Source organism: Heterocephalus glaber, unplaced genomic scaffold (assembly GCF_053883595.1).
Source record: "Heterocephalus glaber isolate CG9 unplaced genomic scaffold, H.glaber_assembly_v1.0 deba00001428, whole genome shotgun sequence".
NCBI lineage: Eukaryota > Metazoa > Chordata > Mammalia > Rodentia > Bathyergidae > Heterocephalus > Heterocephalus glaber.
This window is the reverse complement of record NW_028258293.1, coordinates 24,610,649-24,632,177: the sequence shown is the minus strand read 5'-3', so window position 1 is coordinate 24,632,177 and position 21,529 is coordinate 24,610,649. Positions and strand designations below refer to the sequence as shown.

The 21,529-nt window shown below is 40.0% G+C and overlaps 1 protein-coding gene across 7 annotated transcripts; it reads left to right on the top strand.

The window, feature by feature from the left end:
- Positions 1 to 3,061: 3,061 nt before the first annotated feature.
- Positions 3,062 to 19,692, top strand: Trim34 (tripartite motif containing 34). Of its 7 annotated transcripts, none has more exons than XM_087211829.1 (9): positions 3,073 to 3,164; positions 5,835 to 6,035; positions 10,015 to 10,494; positions 11,117 to 11,212; positions 11,818 to 12,048; positions 13,628 to 13,650; positions 14,529 to 14,629; positions 14,923 to 14,949; positions 15,404 to 19,692. In XM_087211829.1, exons 3-9 carry the CDS (start codon positions 10,072 to 10,074, stop codon positions 15,961 to 15,963), a joined length of 1,461 nt encoding a protein of 486 aa, XP_087067955.1. In that variant the 5' UTR covers positions 3,073 to 3,164; positions 5,835 to 6,035; positions 10,015 to 10,071; the 3' UTR covers positions 15,964 to 19,692. The 7 variants fall into 7 exon arrangements, with proteins under 7 accessions (XP_012920487.1, XP_087067955.1, XP_087067956.1 ...); XM_087211830.1 differs by lacking the exon at positions 5,835 to 6,035 and having other exon boundaries at positions 3,100 to 3,236; positions 15,404 to 15,468; positions 17,725 to 19,692; XM_087211832.1 differs by lacking the exon at positions 5,835 to 6,035 and having other exon boundaries at positions 3,100 to 3,236; positions 14,923 to 15,037; positions 15,404 to 15,468; positions 17,725 to 18,094.
- The last annotated feature ends 1,837 nt before the right edge of the window (positions 19,693 to 21,529 follow it).

The window sequence follows — 21,529 nt, the reverse complement described above, 5'->3', positions numbered from 1 at the left end:
ATTGAGGGAGAGAGCTCCTGAGTGATAGGAGGGGACTTGAAAGTGGGTTGCTGTGGATCCCACTTCACAGAAGTTTTTTAGAGCAAATCACAAAGTGGGTATAAGGTAGGTCAGACTATGATCAACCAATGAGGCTGCAAGTATAGCCACTTAGGAAATATTGATCCACTGGGGAAACAGGTCGTGGAGCAAGTGTACACGGAAAGATCAAGGACCTTTTTAGGAAGCGATAGGAGATCTTGGTCACCCACCTGAGTGACTGATATCTGTATAGACTTTATTGGACCACTTGATATCAATTATAGTATAATCTTTATTTTATTGCTTATCCGTCAGGGAGGCACCTAGGCCTGGTCATTTTGTCTTTATTTTGAGGCCTGGCCTTTGACAGAAGTGCCTCTAGCCACAGTTGTAATGTGTTTTCATTTTTTGCACTGGCTCTCTCAAGGCCTAGTCTTGTCTGACTGCCTATAATATTTTTACCTAACTTAGCTGTCTATGATAGTATGTATTTATTATGTATCACAAGCATACCTTAAAAAATTGGAAGAAGAAGGAAAAAGAAATTCATGATCCTCCTACCTCATTCTCCGGAGTGCTGAGATTCAGGCATAGGGCACCAAACCCAGCTAAAGAAATAGTTAGAAAAAGAAATTTTTTGAAAGAATACAATAGTAAATAAAAATACTAAAATAAATTTTAGCGGGACCAAAGGAACATGTTACACAGATGCAAGCAAGGCAGAAGTTAGCACATTCATTATAATTGCAACTGAAACGTGGTTTATTACCATTACACTATTAATAGATATTATACAATTCCATGCTAATAAGCTGTAGAATCTCTGTAAAATAACTATGTGACAATAGGAGTTATGAACATAGCTTAGTGTTAAAGTTCTTGCCCAGCATGTTTGAGGCACTGAGTTCAACCCCTAACATCAAAAAAAAAAAGCCTAATATTCACCAAAATCTTAAGAAAATACAAATTTAAGAGTATATGAATTTATTCACATGTATAGGGGCCAAGGATTCTAAACCAATCTTGCAAATAGAGGCCCAGTGAGAGGAGAACACTACTTTGCCTTGCTCTGGGAGGGCTTAGGCACTGACAGGAAGTGAGTAAGAAAAAGTGGAGAGATTAAGGAAGATTGATGCTTTATTTCTGCACCAGTGTCAGCAGATAATTCCAGCTCTCTGTATCTCTCCACTATAGAAATGAGCCTTGGGGTCATGAGCCTTTCCATCTCTTTTAGTCTCTCCCATTTACCTACAGCTCCAAGTGCAGTTCCAGATTCTTGAATGCCCCAAACTTGTTCACTTTTCTGTCCGGGCCATTGGCACCACCCAGAAGCACCTCAGTGGGGAGTAATGTGAGGAACTGTCGATCCCCAAGCAGTTCCTAAAGGGGCGGTTTTTCTACCAATATGTTGGTGGATAGTCGTTAAGAAAATAACAAAGTAAAAAATATAGCATAGTTGCAGTCTGTTCAAGTCATAGACAAATGAACTAAAGAAATAGAGGAAAAGATTTGGTGAGAGGGAAAGAGAGAGAGAGGGAGAAAGGGAGAAAAAGGGAGAGAGGGAGACAAAAATAAACAAAACTAGTGGTGAAAAATTGTATATTACACACAGAACTGCTGGACTAAGTAAATATCTCTACTAGTGGTGTAACAAAGTCATCTAATGATTTACTATCTGAATGATACGAATTACCAATATTGAACTAAGGAGAGGAAACCAGAAACAGGGAAGTAATAAACTCCCATAAGCACAGCTAAAGCATATGTCCAACTAAGTTGGGTGCATATATTTTTATAGGACAGTTGTTAAACTTCCAGAAAATTTCTAACTGTCCTTTTGCCTGGGACCTTTCCTTGGATTCAGAGGATGGGAGAGGCAGAAGGGAAAATTGCACTTGGTCAAGCAGTTTCCCAAGGTGGTAGCTCTTATGTAACAAGCTCTAGAGGGGGTAGGTAGCTAGGATTTTCTTGGTTCCAGCCCAGATAATCGATACACTTATGTTCCTCATGAAAACAGCATGCTCTTCGTAGAGGCACAACTTGCTGGGATTGCTCTGTGTCCAAAAACGGTGCTGACTTTGGGGAGAGCTCTCCTGTTCAAGGTTCCTCCCTATCAGGTGAGGTTCAAGGTTCCTTCACTTTCACAGCCCTGTCCAGGGTCCAAAAGACCTGATTTAGTCCTTTAGAACAGTCATATTCAGCCTCAGATTTACACAAGAATTCACCTAGGAAAAAGCAGGGAGTAGCAACACATGCCTATAATCACAGCACTCTGAGGCCCAAAGAGTTCGAAGCCTGCCTGGGCTACCTAGTGAATTCAAGGCCAGCCTGCACTATATAGGGAGACCCTGTCTCAAAATACAAACAACCCCCCAAAACAAACAAACAAACAACAAAGAATTCACCTAGAAAACTTCTTTTATAGTCAGTGTTATTGAGGTACAGGTTACACACTCATTCAGAGTGCACAGTTTGATGAGTTTTGAACAAGTTTTACATTTGCATAACTATTGCATAATCCATATTTGGAGCGTTCATAACATTCCAAAGAGCGCCCCAAGTACGTCCTTTGTAGCCAACACTTCTTAGCACTGCCTGCCCCTCCTCCACGCACCTCCCATTCCTGAGGAGCTAGTACTGTGTATTGTTTTTAAAGGGTAAGTGGAACAAATTAGTGGATGGATTTGGGAGCCTAGGCATAATCATTAAAGTTATAGGGGAAAAGGCATTAGCATTGGGTGCCTTGCTGGTCTAGGAAGCAGAAAGGGTTAAACGTTATTTCTCAAACTCAACCACAACAGACATTTTGGACTGGCTAATACTTTGTTTTGAGAACTGTTCTGTGCACAGCAGAATGTTTAGCAGCATCCCTGGCCCCTACCCACCAGAGGTCAGTACCAAGCCCTAGTTATAACGCCCAGAAACTCCTTCAGATATTGGAAAACCCCTCCAGTGCAAATCGATTCTCCCCCTGAGAGAATTTGGAGTTAATATTTTGCCCTCTCTCTTGGCAGAAAGAACTGCAGCTCTTGGCCCTGGGGCTTCTTCCTCTTTCCTCTTCCTGCCGGCTCCATTTCACTTTCATTTCTCAGCCAACAACTCCGGAGGGAAGGAGGGACTGCAGGCAGGCTAAGCCCTTTGGGGTGAGTGAATTCCACCCCAGACTTCTTCAGCAAGTTAACCAGGAGTCAAGATTTTCCCACTGGGGCCTGAAGGTGTGTGGGGAAGTTGGGGGGAGAGGAGGTGCAGAGGGTGGGAGACTCCATTACGAAAATACTGAAGGAAGTTGGTGGAGCTTAATTTGTGCCCAGAGATCGGTTTTCTCTGAAGGCAAGAAAAGCTCAAGTGCAGACAGATGGCAGCCCTGAAGAATTGGGAGGAAATGGCTGAAAAGGAAATGTTAAAGAGGCAAAGGCCCTATTTCCAAAGGAACCCTTATTTCTAAGTGTTGAATCCATTCTTACACCTTTCCATATTCTGTAATTTCAATTTTCTTTCCTTGGAAGGGAAACTGGAATTCATTCGCTCCCTCTCCCTGCTCCCCCCAGGTAAATGGAAAGTCTCTTCCTTCCTGACCCCTCTCCTACTCAGGTTAGCTGGTAGGTGAGTCCCCTGCTTTCCAAGCTTCAGAGGCACAATGCAGCCTCAGAGGGTCAGCCAGGACAAAGATTGAAGCAGGTTCTTTCCCTCCTCAGCTGATAGGGAGGGACTGTCAGGCCTTCCTGACATATCCTCAGCCCTTGGACGGCCTGAGGACAGCAGGTTGAACTCCTGACTGCTGCTGCTGCTCTGTGACCCGTTTTGTCCTGTGTCCTGGGGTTCCAGTGTCAGGACTCAACTTGCTTTGCTCTTACTAAACCTGTTACTCTTTTTCCGTTAAGAGACAAGTCTTGCTATGTTGTCCAGGCTGACCTCAAGCTCCTGGGCACAAGTGATCCTACTGCTTCAGCCTTCTTACTAGCTGGGACTAAAAACACACTACCACACCTAACTTGCTTATTTACGCTTACTTGAGTAGTGCATAGAACTCTGGTGTCCTCATCTGCTTTAGAACTCAGTCATTTTTCCTGCTGTGCACACCTTTGTACTGATTGTTACCTGTATTTATTTGTTTTCTTTGTCAGAGCTAACGAACAAGAGTTGGCTTCTGCTCAGAAAGAGCCTGAGGTTTCAATAGCCTCACTATGAAGCTGGCTTTCTCTGTTGTCTCTGAGCATTGCCTATCTTAGGCTCACTTGGGGACAACTGCACCTTGATAGATATTGTCACCAGGAACCAGATTCTAACACCACACGCTCCAAACATCACAAGGAACCAGCAACCCTCCTTGTTTTGTTTTGTTGAGTGTGTGTCTTTGACAAAAGAATTCAGACAAGACACATAGGCAGTCACATAGCACATAGGCAAGTTTATTGCAAAGGGATAGAAAACACACCTTCATGTGAAGGTGGGCAAGCACCAAGATGACAGTTGCATGGGATTAAGGCTCAGGCTACATTTGTAGGCTTAAGTGGGTAGTCAAGTAATATTATTTCTTTCCTCCAAAGTCATTATTCTTTTACTAGGATAATCACTCTTTTGACCAACTTCAGAGGGAAGAACTTTTCTGTTTACTCCCAAAGTGGACATTTTCAATTTAGTTTCTTTTGAGAACTTGAGTCTATACCAACTCTTCACCCACGGTCTGAACTTTATCTGGGTTCTCGACCTTCATCAGTGCACTCAGAAGAGGTTACATTCTCATGGGCTAAAGTTCGAAACCATAAAATTGTTTGGATTTTATCTGTATCTAAGATTAAGAAAATAAAGATAGAGGGAAGCAAACTATCTTCTTTGTTTTCATAGAGTCCCCAGCATCCTGTCTCTGGGCCTTCCTAGTGTTTAACTTTCTGCTTCTCATATATGTTAGGTACATTCTGATGCCTGTGCTTCTGTCATATTTTCACTGTGCTGGCCTCGCTGTGAGTCTGCGCTTCACCCCCGCAGAAGGCCCTCTTCTGCCCAGATTCCAAATGTCTCCCCAGGGTTGAGCACTTCTTTACTTATAAAAAATTTTAATTCAAAGGTGCTAATGCAGACTGCTGGTGTGAATAGTATTCATTGGAATATCGATTCAAAATTGAATAAATATGAAATACATATAAGCACTTACATTTTAGTTATGGGATGACAATAAGCAGACAATAAATGATTGATAGAATATACAAGAAAGTATCTGATGCTGTGGAAACTTATATTTAAGGTAAGGGCTCTGAAGAAACCTGATAAAGTTCTTTGAATTTTAAGTAGCTTTCATGACCACTTCCCGGTGAGAAAATCTTTGAATAGAATCAATGTGTATGTGTGTGTGTGTGTGTGTGTGTGTGTGTGTGTGTGTGTGAGTGAGAGAGAGAGAGAGAGTGAGAGAGATATTGGAGATTGAACCCAGAGCCTTCGACTGAGCTACCTCCTCAGCCCATTTTTATTTTCTATTTTGAGGCAGAGACTTCTAAATCACTAAGTTACCTATGCTGGGCTCCAGCTTGATCATCTTGCCTCAGACTCCCAGAATGCTGGAATTACAGACAGAAGGGACCATGCCTGTCTGAATCATAAAGGCTTTAACAAGGGTTGGGGTTTCCCTTGGGGCTAAAAGGAGGACAGTGTTGGGTTGAGGAGGCGTGTGTAGAGAGGAGCAGGAGGTGGGCTCTGAAGGATGCTGCACTAAGAGGGGATCTGTAACTTGAACCTAGCTGGATACTGATTAAGACTGGCCTCACTCTGGATGACATGGGTGTGGACAGAGGAGTAACACAATTGATGTCTGCTTTTAGAAGACTGGTCCAGCCAACAACAGGAGAACAAGAAGGGCAATGAAAGGATCAAGGAGACCAATGGGGAAACAATTTCCTAGCACCTGGGAAGGAGATGCTGGTGGCTTCTATTAGAGAGTGAGCAGTAGAAGTGGTTGGAGCCAATTTGAAGGAAACACCCTCAGCATATTCCAAAGAACTAACTGAGCGAACAGGACGAGGGTAGGGGTTGCTTACTGAAAATGGTCCTATGTTTTAAAAAATGACTGAAATGTATTAACTGGAAACCCAGAGCTCTTGGAGAAAGGGTCATTCGTGTGGGAAAGATTAGTCCTGGACTCCATGGGGTGGCTGAAGATGGAACTCTGGGCACAGAGGAAAGGGGCAGGCAGAGGGTAGTGCAGTCTCTCTGAGTTTTCCAGGTCCCTGGGTGCCAGGAACAGCCCCTGCTTTCTTCACTGGCAGTGCCAGATCCAGAGATATTGTCTCCAACTTCCCTATGCTTGACTTCCTGGACACACTCTAATTTTACCATGTGGCCTAAACAAAGACACAGAGCTTGTGACATCGTGAGTCCAGATACTAGGAGAACTGTCAAGGGTCAGAGGGAATCTCCCAACCACTGTTGTAGTGACAAGGAAAAGTTCTAAGGTGTCCTAAATTTTATTACAAAGGTGTTGGAGAGTGAAAAGAGACAAGCAGGAGTTCATTAGTAACAAGCTATTGGTCTCAAAGGACAAAAAAACAAATTACATTCTTCAGTGCATGCTAATATCTTACCTGAAATCCTGTCTCAGCTCCCTGGGTGCCACACCTCCTCCTTGTAGTCCCAGCCAATCCAGGTAACAATTGCTTCTCAGAGGAGGCTGCCCAGCCATCCCAGAGCCTTCTCAGTATGACATGATTCCATCCCTCTTAGCAGTAGTTAAATGTAAATAACTTATGCCTCCCTTCCTCGGTTTTTTGTTTTTGTTTTTGTATTTGTTTTTTGAGACAGGGTCTCACTCTGTAGTTCTGATTGGCCTTGAACTCACTATGTAACCCAGGCTGACCTCAAACTCATAGCAATCCTCCTGCCTCAGCCTCCCCAAAGTGCTAGGATTACAGGCATGAGCCACCACACTCAGCCTCCGGATTTTCATTGTTCTCTGGCTTCTTAGATTTGGCAGACTTTTATTTCAGAGACCTCTTGATAGCTAGGTAACCTGTTTTTTTTATCAGACAGGGGCCACTCATGTTCCCTTCTAGACTTCCCTGACAGCTGCTGAGCTTGGACACTCTTAGGCAGTGATTTGGGCTTAGTGTTCATATGTGGGGCTCTAACTCCTTCATACCTTTCCCATTCTTTAACTGTTATGGTGGCAGCTGTTTTGACATGAGCTTGTAGCTCACTGAACATGTGATACAGCCTCATAGCAGAATGCAAGTTCCACTACTTCCTCCTCTGTGGGTCCTCGGTGTTTCTCAGCACTGGTAAGATACTGAGTGGAGGAAAAGATAGCAGGACCCCACACCTATGGTGAGTTCATGGCCTTAGTCATGAACAGGTGGATATCATTGCACCCTGGTCTTGCTGGTCAACAGAACCTGGTCCTACGTAGTGACCGAGTCCACCAGAGGCTAATAATAGCATTTGGCCTTTGGGCGATTTTTAGCCTCTGTGTCAGCAGCTGGATGTGTGTGAAACTAACAAGGCTGAAGTACATCTTGCTCCAATGGACTGATTGCCTTGATAGCTCCTTGGGCCCTAAAGGGGTGCATTTTGCAATGAGTCACGATCCTGTTATGGAAACTGAGGTCTGTGCTTATTGAAAAGTAATTTAAAAGAAATTAAATATGGGGTAAAGGTAATATCAGTATTATCTTTACAGGAAGAAAATATTTAAGCTTGATCATATCCCTTTTATTCTCCCACAGGCCAAATATAATTCCTAGTATTTTTGGGTAACTTGTCTGATTTCTCACTCTCATCTGCTTCTATTTCCTTCATCAACTTATCCTACATCCCGCCATCATTCATTCTTTGTTCAGTAGAAGAGATGGTCAGTTACTCATCATTTGGAAAGTGTTGTATACCCAGCTTCCCACAGGATCATTGACACCAAAGACTGAGCAGTGCTCTTGGCAGACCAGCCATACTGGCAATTTAGAAAACAAGATGTTGTGTGCTCCCTCAAAAGGCCATTTATGTGTATGATTCCTTCTACCTTAAAATGTTCTTTCTCTTTATGATTCCATATTCCCTTCTTAGCATTCAGCTTTCAATTCAACTCTTATTCAAGGAGGATTCTCTTGGATATTCCCAGGTTTGACAAACGATTTGATTTCCCCAAAACATATTAGTTTGTGTGGAAGGTATATATCCCACTCGACACTTAACATTTTTGTGAAAGATTATTTAGTTAATTTATTTCTTGTTTGAGTGACTATAGCTTTACTATAGTAATATCATCTGCTTGTATTCAACTTTGATTTTTGGATTTCAATCCATTTCCAGAATTTTAATCACTGAGGGTTATCTATATTTAATAATAATTTGCTGAATCAATCAATCAATAAATAAATAATTGGCGTTCAGTTTGTGGATGTGAAGTTGAAATAGAACAGATTTTTATCTCTTCCTAGTAGAGTGTCCCTGTATCCATTGAAACTTCTCTCATAGGATCAAGAGCTATCTTACTGGTATTTCTGTTTCTTATCTATTTAAATGGATATGACTCTATGATTTATGCACACTCTCTCCTCTTTGCCACAAAGCAAACCTTTAGGCTTCTATCAATATCTTTGACAGCTGGGTGTGGTGGCACAGGCCTGTAATCTCAGCACTCAGGAAGATCAGGCAGGACAATCACCATGAGTTCAAGGCCAGACTGAACTACATAGCAAGGCCCTGTCTGACAAAACAAAAAAAAAAAAGAAAGAAAAAAAATTGTTTTTTACATATTTCCAGGCCAGGGTGAAATCCTACCACCTACAATATAAGATCCCTCAAAACTTGCCAATATGGGCCAGGGGTTTAGCTCAGTGCTTCCGCCTCCCACCTCACAAGTGGAACGTCCCAAGTTTGATCCCCAGTACCAAAAACAAAAAACAAAACAAAACAACAACAACAAAAAACTTGCCAACTTATCTGGATCTTTCCATTTCTCCACTTACAAAACTAAATATGAATATGTTTCTTTTAGACTCTGGCTTTGCTTGTCCATATGTGAGGTAGCATGCATACGTTTGAAGTAAGACCTGAGGACATTGCGTTTACCCTAATTCTACTCATTGTGTTGATTGATACTCTGAAGCAATACTCAGTGATGGTGAATCTGTCAGAGTTTTCAATGATACAGTTTACTGCTGCGCACACGTGCCATAGGTTCATTCGCCACCACTTGCTCTAAGTCTTTTAATAGCAGTTATGCATCTGAAAAAAAGAGAAGACTTATTTCTCAAGAATTTTCATATGAGGAATAAGTAAATCAAATGATTTCTAAATTGTAAATCGATTATAAAACTCTTAGTGCTAAAATTGTCTCTATATTGTGGTCATTCCCGTTTCTATGGGCATCTCTGGGAAGTGAGTAAGAACACAAGAAGGATCTGTTTAGATAGGTGTGTTAGAAGATAAATACTTCTTCAGTGGAAGCCACATCTGTGACACCAAAGCTCAGCTATTAGAAGACTGATAATAGATTAAAAAAAAAAACAACCTTAATAAGAAAGATCTAATTATCTATAGAGAGATGGAAAGGTTCTTTTTATAGTTATCAAATGTTGTATTCCTATGCATTCAAGGCACTAGGGATAAAGCACTTGGAGAAAAATGCCTAATTTATGCATAAATTATATTTTATGAAGAGAAATAGACATAAAGATAGATATTAGAATGATAAAAGAAAGATAACAACTGTACACCAAATGTATTTGTGCTTGTGCTATAGGTAAGTCAGAGCAGGCCCATCTCATGAGGGGATGTGTAAGGAGAAAGCTGAGTCAAAGATGAAAAGAAACCATGCAAATAATAGGGAAGGGTCAGCAAAGGTTCTCAGGCATTAATAGCTTGCCCGGGCCTTTGAATGCTGCTTATCGTTTTTCTCCCCTTCCTTTTTTATTCTTTAATTGTGTGCTATTGGCCAGTTATTAATGTCTGCACAGCTAGACTCCTCCTTATTTATACCATTCTGATGCCATTCTTTTTTAATCGTCCTAGACATCAAGAAATCTTTAAGCAAGAAGAACTTTAGAAGTTAGGACAGGAAGAAGTATAATGGCTTTCCAAATCCTGGAGAACCTAGAGATGGAGATGACCTGTCCCATCTGCCTAAAGCTGCTGACAGAACCCTTGAGTCTAGGCTGTGGTCACAGGCTTTGCAAAGCCTGCATCACTGTGGACAACCAGGAGGCAGCAGTTGGCTCAGGAAAGGAGAGCAGCTGTCCTGTGTGTGGTGTCAGGTACCCACTCGGCAACCTGTGGGCTAATCGCCACCTGGCTGACATAGTGGAGAAATTCAGGGATGCAAAGCTGACCACAGGCATTGGGAAGAAGAGAGATTTCTGTGCACTCCATGGAGAGAAACTCCAACTCTTCTGTGAGGAGGATCGAAAGGTCATTTGCTGGCTTTGCGAGTGTTCTGGGGAACACCCTGGTCACCACACGCTCCTCATGGAGAAGGTAGCCAAAGAGTGTCAGGTATGGTGCTAAAGGGGGGACAGAGCACATCTTTGGTAAGAAGTCTCATCTTTTTTTTTCCCTTCTTTACTCACATTGACACCATAGCACAGAATCCTGAGATCTCTTTCCTGTATGTCTCTTATTCTACATTCAGGTTCCAATGCCTAGAGTACATTTCAGTGTGTTCCTTCCTTTTACATAAAGAGTGAACCTAATGTACATACAGTGTCTTGGCAAGAGTCGGAAATTTGGGGTCCCCTCTCCTCCACTTCATTGTATGGGTCAGGGATTTCTTCCTGAGGTTAGCCCTCATTACTCCTCTTGGCTGGATGACTGCTGAGAAGCATTATAGATTGGCTATGGAAAGAGCATCGGTAAGAGGGAAGTACTTCCCTCACAGCATGCTCCGAGGAAAAAGAGGAGCAGGCTACTGTGGGTGAAAAGATAATGAATTCCCTTCCTCAGCAATAATGAACACATTCCCTTCCTCAGATTTCCTCACATTTCATAAATTCTAATCAACTTCAAAGTTTCTAAAAATCTGTCCTTCTAATGCTAACCTGATTTCTTTCCTGCCAAGTCTCTATTCAGCTGCTGAGAATGCTCAAAACTCGACTCTGGTGTGATTTCTTTTTTCTAGGAGAAACTCCAGGCTGCTCTCAGGAGGCTGAGGAAAGAGCAACAAGAAGCTGAGAAGTTGCAAGCTGACATCAGAGAAGACAGAATTTCTTGGAAGGCAAGATGAGGGATTCAGGGACAGGACTCTTGGCAGGACCTTTGGTTCTAATCTAAGTAGTCCCTTCATCTTTATTCTTTGATATTTAGCAAGTCCAGACATCATTTGACTAGTTCTCTTCTTTGTTTTGTCCTGTATGGGTGAGACTGGAGAGCAGGCATGTTATAGGTATACACAGACACTTGCAGGTGAGCACCAACTGGGACTGTATGATGGGGATGAGGCTGAAGAACACTTTTCTATTTCTTTTCTCCAAGAATGCGCTCACACTTCTGTGGGAGGACACTAGGAAAAAGACAAAAGTTTTCCTGGTTTAAAATGGGTAACATGATAATGCAGGGAATCATAGTGCCCAGGACAACTACCTTCAACCCAAACCTCATTTTACGGTTTCTCTGAGGGTTCCCCTAGACCTAGGTGGAGGCACTCTTTGAGTAGCTGCTAAAGAAAAAATTAAAAAATAGCTCCTCTCAAATTACTCTCTTGCTTGTGCACCCCTCCTAGTTTGAAGTCCCTGAAAACTATTACCCGCCTGGCTCCTAATATCTTGCCCAGTAGACCCTCAGTCTGACAGGTGCATTGCATCTTTCTGTCCATCCTGGCAGTATCAGATACAGACTGAGAGACAAAGAATACAGACAGAATTTGATCAGCTTAGAAGAATCCTGGACAATGAGGAACAGAGAGAACTGCAAAGATTGGAGGAGGAAGAAAAGAAGACACTGGATCATTTGGCACAGGCTGAGGATGAGCTAGTTCAGCAGAGCCAGGTGGTAAAAGAGCTCATCTCAGATCTGGAGCTTCGGAGTCAGTGGTCAGCAGTGGAACTGCTGCAGGTGGGAATGAGCAACAAACCTGATGCTTTGGAAACATAGTCTATCACTTTCCTTTATATGGATCATCATTTTTCATGTGGAATAGAAATAGGGACAGCAAAAATTCTAGCTTTTTTCCTGATCTTAGGGGAAAAGCATTCAGGTTTTCACCATTATGTATGATGTTAACTATGGGATTTTGTATAAACCCTTTGTTAGGTTGAAAAAGCTCCTTTTGGTTCTGAGTTTGTTACCTTTCCACTTTTGTTTTTACAGTGGACCCTTTATTTACGAATTCAATTTGTTCCCGAGGGTTGGTTGTAACTCAAGTTAGTCAATGAAGACTCAAGCTCCTCTACACAGCCTTCAAAGTCTCTCTCCTGTATCCAGGCAGATCTCAGTATCCTTAGAGAAACACTGGCCCAGGATTTCTCAACCCCACACAGGAAAGGATGTTGTAATGTTCCTTCCAGAACTCTTTAAGGGTTAAATCTGTATCTGAGACCATCTGGAAGCACAAGCATCCATGATTTGGGTTGTAAGTCAAGACTTTTGTTGTAATTTAAAACTAAAATTCTGATCGTAACCCAAGTTGTTCCTGTGTCAGGCCGGTTGTAATTCAAGGGTTCACTGTGTCATGAAATGTGTGGAATTTTGTCATATTTTTTTCTGCTGTCTATTGAGATTGTCATGTGGTTTTTATTCTAGATTCTATTACTATGTTACATTATCTAAATTTTCTTATGCTAAAACAAATCTTTAGTTCTTGGCTAAATCCTACTTGGCCATGATTATAATGGCCAAGAATTTTTTTTATTTTGCTGTATTCAGTTTTCTACTATTTTGATGAAGAATTTTGTGTCTATATTCATAAGGAATTTGGGCCTATAGTTTTTATTTCTTCTGTTATTTTTGTGTGATTTTAGTACCAGGTGGGACTGACCTCATATAATTCTTTGGAAAGTGTTCCCTCCTCTTTTATTTTTGGAAGAATTTCTGAGATATTGTTAATATATCTTTAAACTTTTAGCAAAATTCACTATCAGAAGCCATCAGAGTCTAGATTTTTCTTTGTAAAAAATCTGTGACTTCCAGTCCAACCTCTTTACATATTTTAAGTCTACTCGCATTTTCTGTCATTTTGAATCAGTATTGATAGTGTCTATGCTTCCAGGAATTTGTTCATGTCATCTAGATTATCTAATTTGTTGGTACACAAATGTTCATAGTTTACAATTTGTGTGTGTGTCTGTGTATGTATATGTGTGTGTGTTGTGTGTGTGTGTGTGTTATACTGGGATTTGAACCCAGGTCATTGCACTTGCCAAGCAAGGGCTCTACCACTGAGTTACATCCCAGGTCCCTTGTCAGTCTTAATTTTTCTAAGATCAATTGTAATGTCCCATACTTCATTTGTGACTTGAATAATTCACTTCCTTTCTCTTTTCTCTTGATGTGTCTAAAGAAAAATTTGACAACTTTTAAATGACTCACTTTTTATTTCTCTGATTTTTCTCTCTTGTTTTTTATTCTTTTTTTTTTCATTAGTCCTGCTCTAGTTTTCATCCTTGTTGATTCATGTTGTCTCTCTTTTTCCTAGGACATGAGTGGAATTATGAAATGGTATGTATGGGTAACCAGGAATGGTGCTTTGGGATTATAAAGAAACATTTGTAGCCATTAGAAATATTTTGATCAGAGTGAAAAAAAATCTACCAGATCAGGAAAATCTGGATGTCATATTGTCTTAAATTGGTGGTCACAGGTGAGGACTTGAATGTTCCATACCTACTTAGAATGGAACAGATTTCTGTGCTAGAATTTGGTGGTTAATGTTCAAGGTTAAAACCAAAAAGGATATTGGGGATTAGAGGTTTCACAATCAGACTTCTGTGACTTCACTCGTTTAATTTACCTTATGTCCCTGCATCCAATTCTGCAACCTTCATTACTTGATACTTGTTTTATGTATTAAAGGGCAATGTGAAATCTCTTATATAGACCACCAGTGGTGTCCCAGCTTTGGATTAATACACAGACTCACAGGTTTCCAATACGAATCTCACACCACAGTCAAGATCTACAGTCTACTATTGATTTGCTTAGAGTGCCACATCTCTGTCCTTCCCTGGAAGATCCACGGAGATACAATGACTTTTCCACATCACATAACTTTTTTAGAGGTGGCAAAGGCTTTTTCTATGTATAATTTCACCTAATTTTGTATTATTTCCATCAAACACCAAAGGAAGGGTTAATTATTCTAGTTTTAGAAGAGGGAATTGTGCTTTCAAGAGATGGAGGCCTTCCTAGGTCACGCAGAAGGTTAGTGGAAGCATAATTCACACAAGCATATTTCTCCTCAATCCAGAGTCAGGCTTTCCCTCGGCCTTCCCAGAGAAGAGGTATAAAATACATCTAGGATGTGGAAAGAGAGTAAGCAGGTAGTGCTGGAGAGAAACAAGCAAAATGTGCAGCTCAAGATGTTTTGTCATCCCTAGGAGTGAGATCTGGACACTGAAGAAGCCAAAAACTCCTTCCAAGAAGCTGAAGAGTGTATTTCACGCCCCAGACCTGAGCAGGATGCTGTGGATGTTTAGAGGTGAAGGGAGCTGAGGGAAGAGAGTGGATGTGGGATACTTGTGACATCAAGGGAACTGGGATAGCTGTAAAGTAAAGATGGAGTTGAGGAGGGAGATCAGAGAAGAGGTGTTCTGTGATGAAGAGGCTGCACTTATGTCTGCAAATGGTTTAGGTGTCTGATTCAGTCTCTCATTTACCAGTGCATATTGTCACAATACTCACTCCTTAGCCTCTACTTCAGAGAAGAAGTATCAGTGTTCTAATTTTTTTTTTTGCTTCTAATCAAAAGTGTTGAATCTTTTTTCATTTCAGAGTTAAAAGATGTTCAAGGCTACTGGGGTAAGAAGCTGTTGGGTCTTCAGATCTCTGTGTACTACCACTCTCGGTATCCTAGTAATCCTGGAAGACTAAGTCAGGAAGATCACAAGTATGAGCCCAGCCTGGGGAACTTAGTGGTACCATCTCTCAAAAAAAAAAAAAAAAAATGAAAAAGGACTAGGGATGTAGCTCAGTGCAAAGGTCCTGAGTTCAGTCTCAAGTATCGCCCCCCGCCACACACACACACAAAAAAATCACTGTGGACTGCAATCACCTTTCGGAACTTTGTGGTTTCGACAAGATTTTATCATCTTGTCTGAAGTGTTCTCATATATGCACAATGCATTTCTCTAGCATTTACTTCCTCCCTGAATCCATCCACACAAAATGTCCCCAGGTTCCTTTTCGCGGTGTCACCAGATGAACCTACTTCATATCTGTCACCTGATCTTTCTTTTTCTTTTTTCTCCTGCAGTGGACTTTACACTGAATCCAGTGAACCTAAATTTGAATCTTGTCCTTTCGGAAGATCACAGACAAGTGAGACCTGTTCCAATTTGGCCATTTAAATGTTATAATTATGGTATTTTAGGCTCCCAGTATTTCTCCTCAGAGAAACATTATTGGGAAATAGACATATCCAACAAGACTGCCTGGATCCTGGGAGTATACTGTAGAAAACGTTCTAAAAAGTTTGGCGTTAGTCAAAGCACAACCCATTCAAATAATTACTCTAGATACAGACCTCGGTATGGCTACTGGGTTATAGGGCTACAGAAGAAATTTGAGTATTACGCCTTTGATGAAACGTCTACCTTTGATCCTAAGATTTTGACCCTCTCTGTGGCTATTCCTCTTCATCGAGTTGGGATTTTCCTCAACTTTGAAGCAGGCACTGTCTCATTTTTCAACATCACAAACCATGGGTCACTCATCTACACATTCTGTAAATGTTCCTATTCTTGGCCCGTTTATCCATATTTCAATCCTTGGAACTGTCCAGCTCCCTTGACTTTGTGCCCACCAAGCTCCTGAATGTTCTCATTCCTTCATCTACTTGGAGTACTCCTGTCTTAAGCCTCGTCTCTGGTGTCAGAGCACATCTGTACTATTCAGACCACCTCTTCCTTGTGGTTTCCCTTCTGTACTTCGGAGCTTTTACTCTTCCTTGAGATGTCCAGAGTATTTTGCTTGAATTAGAAGAGAAGCATATTTACTCTTCTTCATGGTCTCAGACATCAATCCCTCCCAAAGTTGTGTCTGTATTGGTGTAACATCACAGTTCTCCATATTTCTCTTGATCCCTGATCTGAAGATACTTGGCAAAGCCTATTAGCTTTATTACCTATCAGTATTATTTAGGATAGTCCATAGGAATCTCCCTCATGAACTCCACCACGACAACTTAAGAGTCTTTGAACAAATATCAGTTTATGATATCCCAGGTTCATCTGGGCATCCAGGAAAAGAAAACAAACATAAGCAGTGGACATACCCAGAGTTATATCCAGAGTATTTCAGTTCAAATCCTGTCTCTTCTTTCATAAACCGTGTGAAGTTCTAGTCATGGATAAATTCTGAGTTTGTTTTTTCTAAAATACAAATTGAGATTTACAATTGCACCTAACAAGCTCATTGTGAGGAACCAAATGTCAGAAGACGTAAAATATCTATTTAAAGTATTCAGTACGTACTAATAAATAATTACATTTGTGAGTACTGGAAATGATATGCTAGATTATTGTCCTATGCAACAGTTTTGTGCCTTCATAATAATAATGTTTCTACTGAAGTTTCATTTTTCAAGTTTTAGATTCTGCTGTCAAGACTACTCTATTTAAATTTTGTTTTATACAACTTTTTATACTGAGGCTGGTACTGTTTTTAAAGCCTTTTATGATGAATGGGTCAGAAAACTCTGAAAGAATGAGTTTCCATAATCTGTCCAATATAAGAAGCCATTTCTAGGAACAGCTGTTATAAGGGACAGTCTTCTAGTGGTCAGGACATTTTTTGAACGACTACTTTAGTTACCAGCCCATGCACTTTTCTTTTCTTTTTTAAAAAAACAATTTTTAAAAAATGAACTCAGGAGAACAAAGGCATCAACTATTCTTCGAGAATTATACTTTATAAATTAGAGAAAGTATGCTTTATAAATTTTTATAGAGCCCAACCAGAATGAAAAAGAACATGCTTGACCTGGGACTTGTACATAATGGTATATATATATATGTACTCATACACCCAACACACGTAGAACTGTAATAGTCATTTACATAAAGATATTTACATACAGTTTCTTTATCTCAGTTAATTTTCAAAAATATCATAAGAAAAAGGAATTTCTGTCAGGCAGTTAAAAAGAATATAGAAGCTGGGTGTGGTGGTGCACACCTCTAACCCCAGCACTCGGGAAGCAGAGACAGGAGGAGGCAAGTTTGAACCTAGCTTGGGCTACATAGGGAGCTGAAGTGCATAGTGAGGCCCTGTCTCAAAAAAAAGAATGCACCATCACAGGTGGTGATGTATGCTTGCAATCCTAGCACTCAGGGGCCCAAGGCAAGAGGATGGTGAGTTCAGACCCGCCTGGGCTTAATGAGACCCTACCTCAAAAAAAGAAAAAAAAAAAAGAAAGAAGGAAGAAGGAAGGAAGATATAAGCCTATTAGATATTACCCCAATGTCTCAGGGCTAAAAAGTTGAAGGAAACAGGATGAGAAGTGGTTCTGTCAACTCTCCCAGACCGTTGAGGAGCGACATTGTTATATTAATGAAATTCTGTCTGATTTCAAAGCTCGAGGTCATAACCATCCAGTCTATACCAGTGGTGCCAAATCTATGGCACATGTGCGGCAGCAGGCTATTTATATCTTTGAAAGCTCTAAAAGGTCTATACTCATCATGTCACCTGCAAGTACATCAGGAATGCAGTATTCACTGCACTGTATGCACTGTATGTAAATTACCTGCTACTGATTCATTAATGGCTACAGGGACTGAGCTTTTCAAAGGACATGTCCTGGGACCTAAGATTTTTTTCTATGATCTACCAGTATCCTTCTGCAAACCAGCATCTCCTTGCTATCTTTCCCCACATCCTAAGGAACCTGGGTCACGTCTTCCCTCTGGATGTGTACTATAGAGGTGAAGACTGTCCCGGAGAGTGTTTATGGAGTGAAGCCCCAGCAGATCCAAGACAAATTTATCCTCTTTGAAGAAGACACACTGAGTGGACACTGAAGAAGAAATTGAAATGAGATTGATTTGGTGAAATTTTATGTAACATGTGAAGACAAAGATAAATCTGTTAAGTTTGAGATGTAAGCATTTTGCCCATGTATGAAGTATAGGTAAGAGAGAAAGAGGGGAAAGAAAATCTTCATTTGTGGAAAATCAAGGGTTTTCTTTAGGTAGTTATGTCACCCTTTTTGTGAGAAAGATGATGGGTTCCGAAAAGCACCAATGCTAATATTTTTATTCATCTTACTAAATTTGATGATATTTCAAGGATAAATACTTCCTGACATGCAGCTCACCATTAAGGTTTTTTTTAAATTTTTTTCAGCTTTTGAATTAAAACCAAAGCCTTGGGCTGGGAATTTAGCTCAGTGGCACTTGCCTCATCTTAAGTAGCTATCCATTCTCTCTACTATAATTATCAGTCTTACAGCTTCATGGTTCTTTAGTACAGATGCTATATACATCATTAATGTCTCTTCTCGAGTCTTCTAATTGCTGTATTTTTCTGTTATGCACTTCAGATTACATGGAGTTGCTTATTTTTGTACCTATGTACTTCGATTGCATATTGCAGGAAAAGTCAAACTTGTTTCTTTTTTACAACTCCTTGATTTTATTGTAGGAACATTAATATATTTAATTAAAAATAATTATGAAAGACTAATATTAGCTAATTTGGCTCAGAGATGAAAAGACAGGAACTTATAAAGATTACAGAAAGATAATTAATAGATGTAGGATCTAAGCCTAGTTCTGTATGATTTTGAACTCTGAACTCTAAGAACACTTCCTAGGAATCTACTAAAACAAATGGCTTATAAATTCCTCCAAGTTAATTTCTTTAAAGCTGACCTGAAAGTCGCTGCCCTCATTTTAAAAAGCTTTGTCAGTCAGGTGCCTGAAATTCCAACAATTTGGGAGACAGAGGCATGACCACCCTAGTTTAAGACCAGCCTGGGTAAGACAGCAAGATCCTGTCTCAAAATAAAAAAAAATAAAAAGGACTGGGGAGTTAGCTCAGTGGCAGATCACTCCTGCATTCAAATCACGTTGCTCCTCACAGAAGTTCTTTTTCTCTTATGTCTTCCTTTGTGGTAAATGGCACCATGAAAAAAACATGAATGTCAACCCCAAAAGCTGTGGGTTACATTTCATTCCTTCTATACTACCTACCAACAAAATTAGCTCCACATTTGAATTGGATATTTAAGTTTGAGATTATCTTATGTCATTCCAGGAGATATACAGAGCTTTGTAATGTGACATTGAGCATTGAAAGAGCCATTACCTGTCCCTCAGAGTATTTCAAAGTGTGCTTTTTGAAGGAGTTCCAACTTTGCCCCTTCCAGTTAATTCATTCTCTCTGTAAAAGCAGTGAGGATTTTACAGTTCACATATGATTGTGTCACTTTGCACCTTGTAACTCTTCAATGATTCCCTTGTCTTCAGGATTATGTATAAAAATTATCCTTTTAAAAGATCATTGTGGGGAATAAAGGGTTAAATGAAAAAGGAAACTTCTTGTGAAACTGTCTTACATGTTATTAATATCACTTAACTTAGATTTCTTTTTACACTTCATTTGCACTTTCCTGACTCCTTTGAACAAGTAATTTCAGTAGAGATGTTTCTCTTTTGTGTTGTCACACTTAGCATCGTGTTATTTCATGCAAAATAAAATTTGTCATAGGTATGGTGTTTGAGGGTGGAATTGGGTGGGAACCATCCACACTCCTCTTTGGAAACTGACCCAGGAAAATAAAATTGCCTAAAATATCCATCGGAAATAAAGCCTTACATTCAGTCATGAGGAACACATTAAGTTATGTGTAAGAAAATAATAAATTTGGCATTCTGATATGTGATCCAGTGTGCATACTGCATGCCTATGTGCTGACATTTTCTTTGTTGTCTGCAATCCCCTTTGGCAGCTCAGAAGATACCCATGCCAGGGCTGCTTTATTTATGCCACTATTAAAACCTTCCATATTTATTAATGTATTTATCTCTCCAGCCCCAATTTCATATGCTCCATGAAGGCTGAAACTTAGCCCTTTGCATGTTCTTACATTCTGTCCAGTGACAATATCTGACACACTATATATCCTCAACACGTTTTACACGTTTATAGTTCATCAGAAATCTCTTCCACCAAGGCTTTACCCTTAGTTATTTTTTTCTCTTCTATACATCTTAGATTCATTATTTTACCCATTGTCTTATGTCCTAATCTTCCTTGTCTCTCCTACATACTCAATTGAAAAAAAATGTTTTTGTAATCTTACTAAATTAGCTCTATATTTTGAAGAAGTTGGTGAAAATGACCCCCATGGGGAAGACTCATAATAGTAACTGTTAATAAATTATGACAATTCAGCCATAAAACTTTCAAATTTGTAGTTTCTCTCAAATACATGGAATTTCTCTTTGTCCTTTCTCTTCACAATTCTTTGCTTGGCAACTCCTATTTAGGCTTCAATTAAAATTCCTTGCTTAGGGCCAGGGATTTAGCTCAGTGGTTCCACCCCTTGCCTCACAAGCACAAGGACCTGAGTTCGATCCCCAGTACCAAAAACAGAAAAATTCCTTGCTTAGATATTTCATTTAATCCTATAAACTAGATTAGTAGCTCTTGTGTACATTCTCATCACATGTTTATTTTTAATTTTAAGACATCACAACTTTGATATGATGATTACATGTATATTTAGGTTTTAAAATATCTTTTCCCTTTCTTCTCTGTTAGGTCACTGAAGAATAGATTAGGGTCTGTCTTGCTTAACACTGTATTCCCAGTACTTGCAGTGTTCCTAGCAATCCATAGAACATTTCTATCATAATATACACTCAACGAATAATTACAAAATAAATGGAAATTATTTTAGTCAATAGATCAAATCTGTATTTTGCCTAATGGGAATCTGCCTGGATTTATAACTCAACCAAAGCAGAAAATTTTGGAGGAGTCATAGAGAAAGACTTATTTTCTCCATAGTAATGTGATAATTGTTGCCTCAGTTACTCTATGGAGCATGTGTTTAAAATAAGCACTTTCTAATTCTGATTCTTCTTTTACACATGTGGAAATTGATTTCCAGCACAGTTCCCTGTTTTGTTTTAGCACAAGGGAAAGTATGAGGACAAGGACTAAATTCTTTTTTTTTGGACACAAGCTTTTGAAACTAGACTTCCTCACTTGATGAATTGGAGGTTCTGTATACAACAACACACAGTAATCATTTTCAGAAGATCAGAGTGGGGTTAGTGCTCTGTGTTAGTTACTTTTCTCTCCTTGCTGAGACAAAATATCTGACACCCAAAGTTAGAGGGGAAGGGTTTTATTTAGCTCACATTTCATG

Coding starts and splice junctions, on each gene's coding strand:
- Trim34 (XM_013065033.3), top strand. CDS start 10,072: ATGGCTTTCCAAATCCTGGAGAACCTAGAGATGGAGATGACCTGTCCC. Junction 12,049..13,627: donor CAGCAGTGGAACTGCTGCAG/GTGGGAATGAGC, acceptor TCTTTTTCCTAG/GACATGAGTGGAATTATGAA. Junction 14,630..14,922: donor GATGCTGTGGATGTTTAGAG/GTGAAGGGAGCT, acceptor TTTTCATTTCAG/AGTTAAAAGATGTTCAAGGC.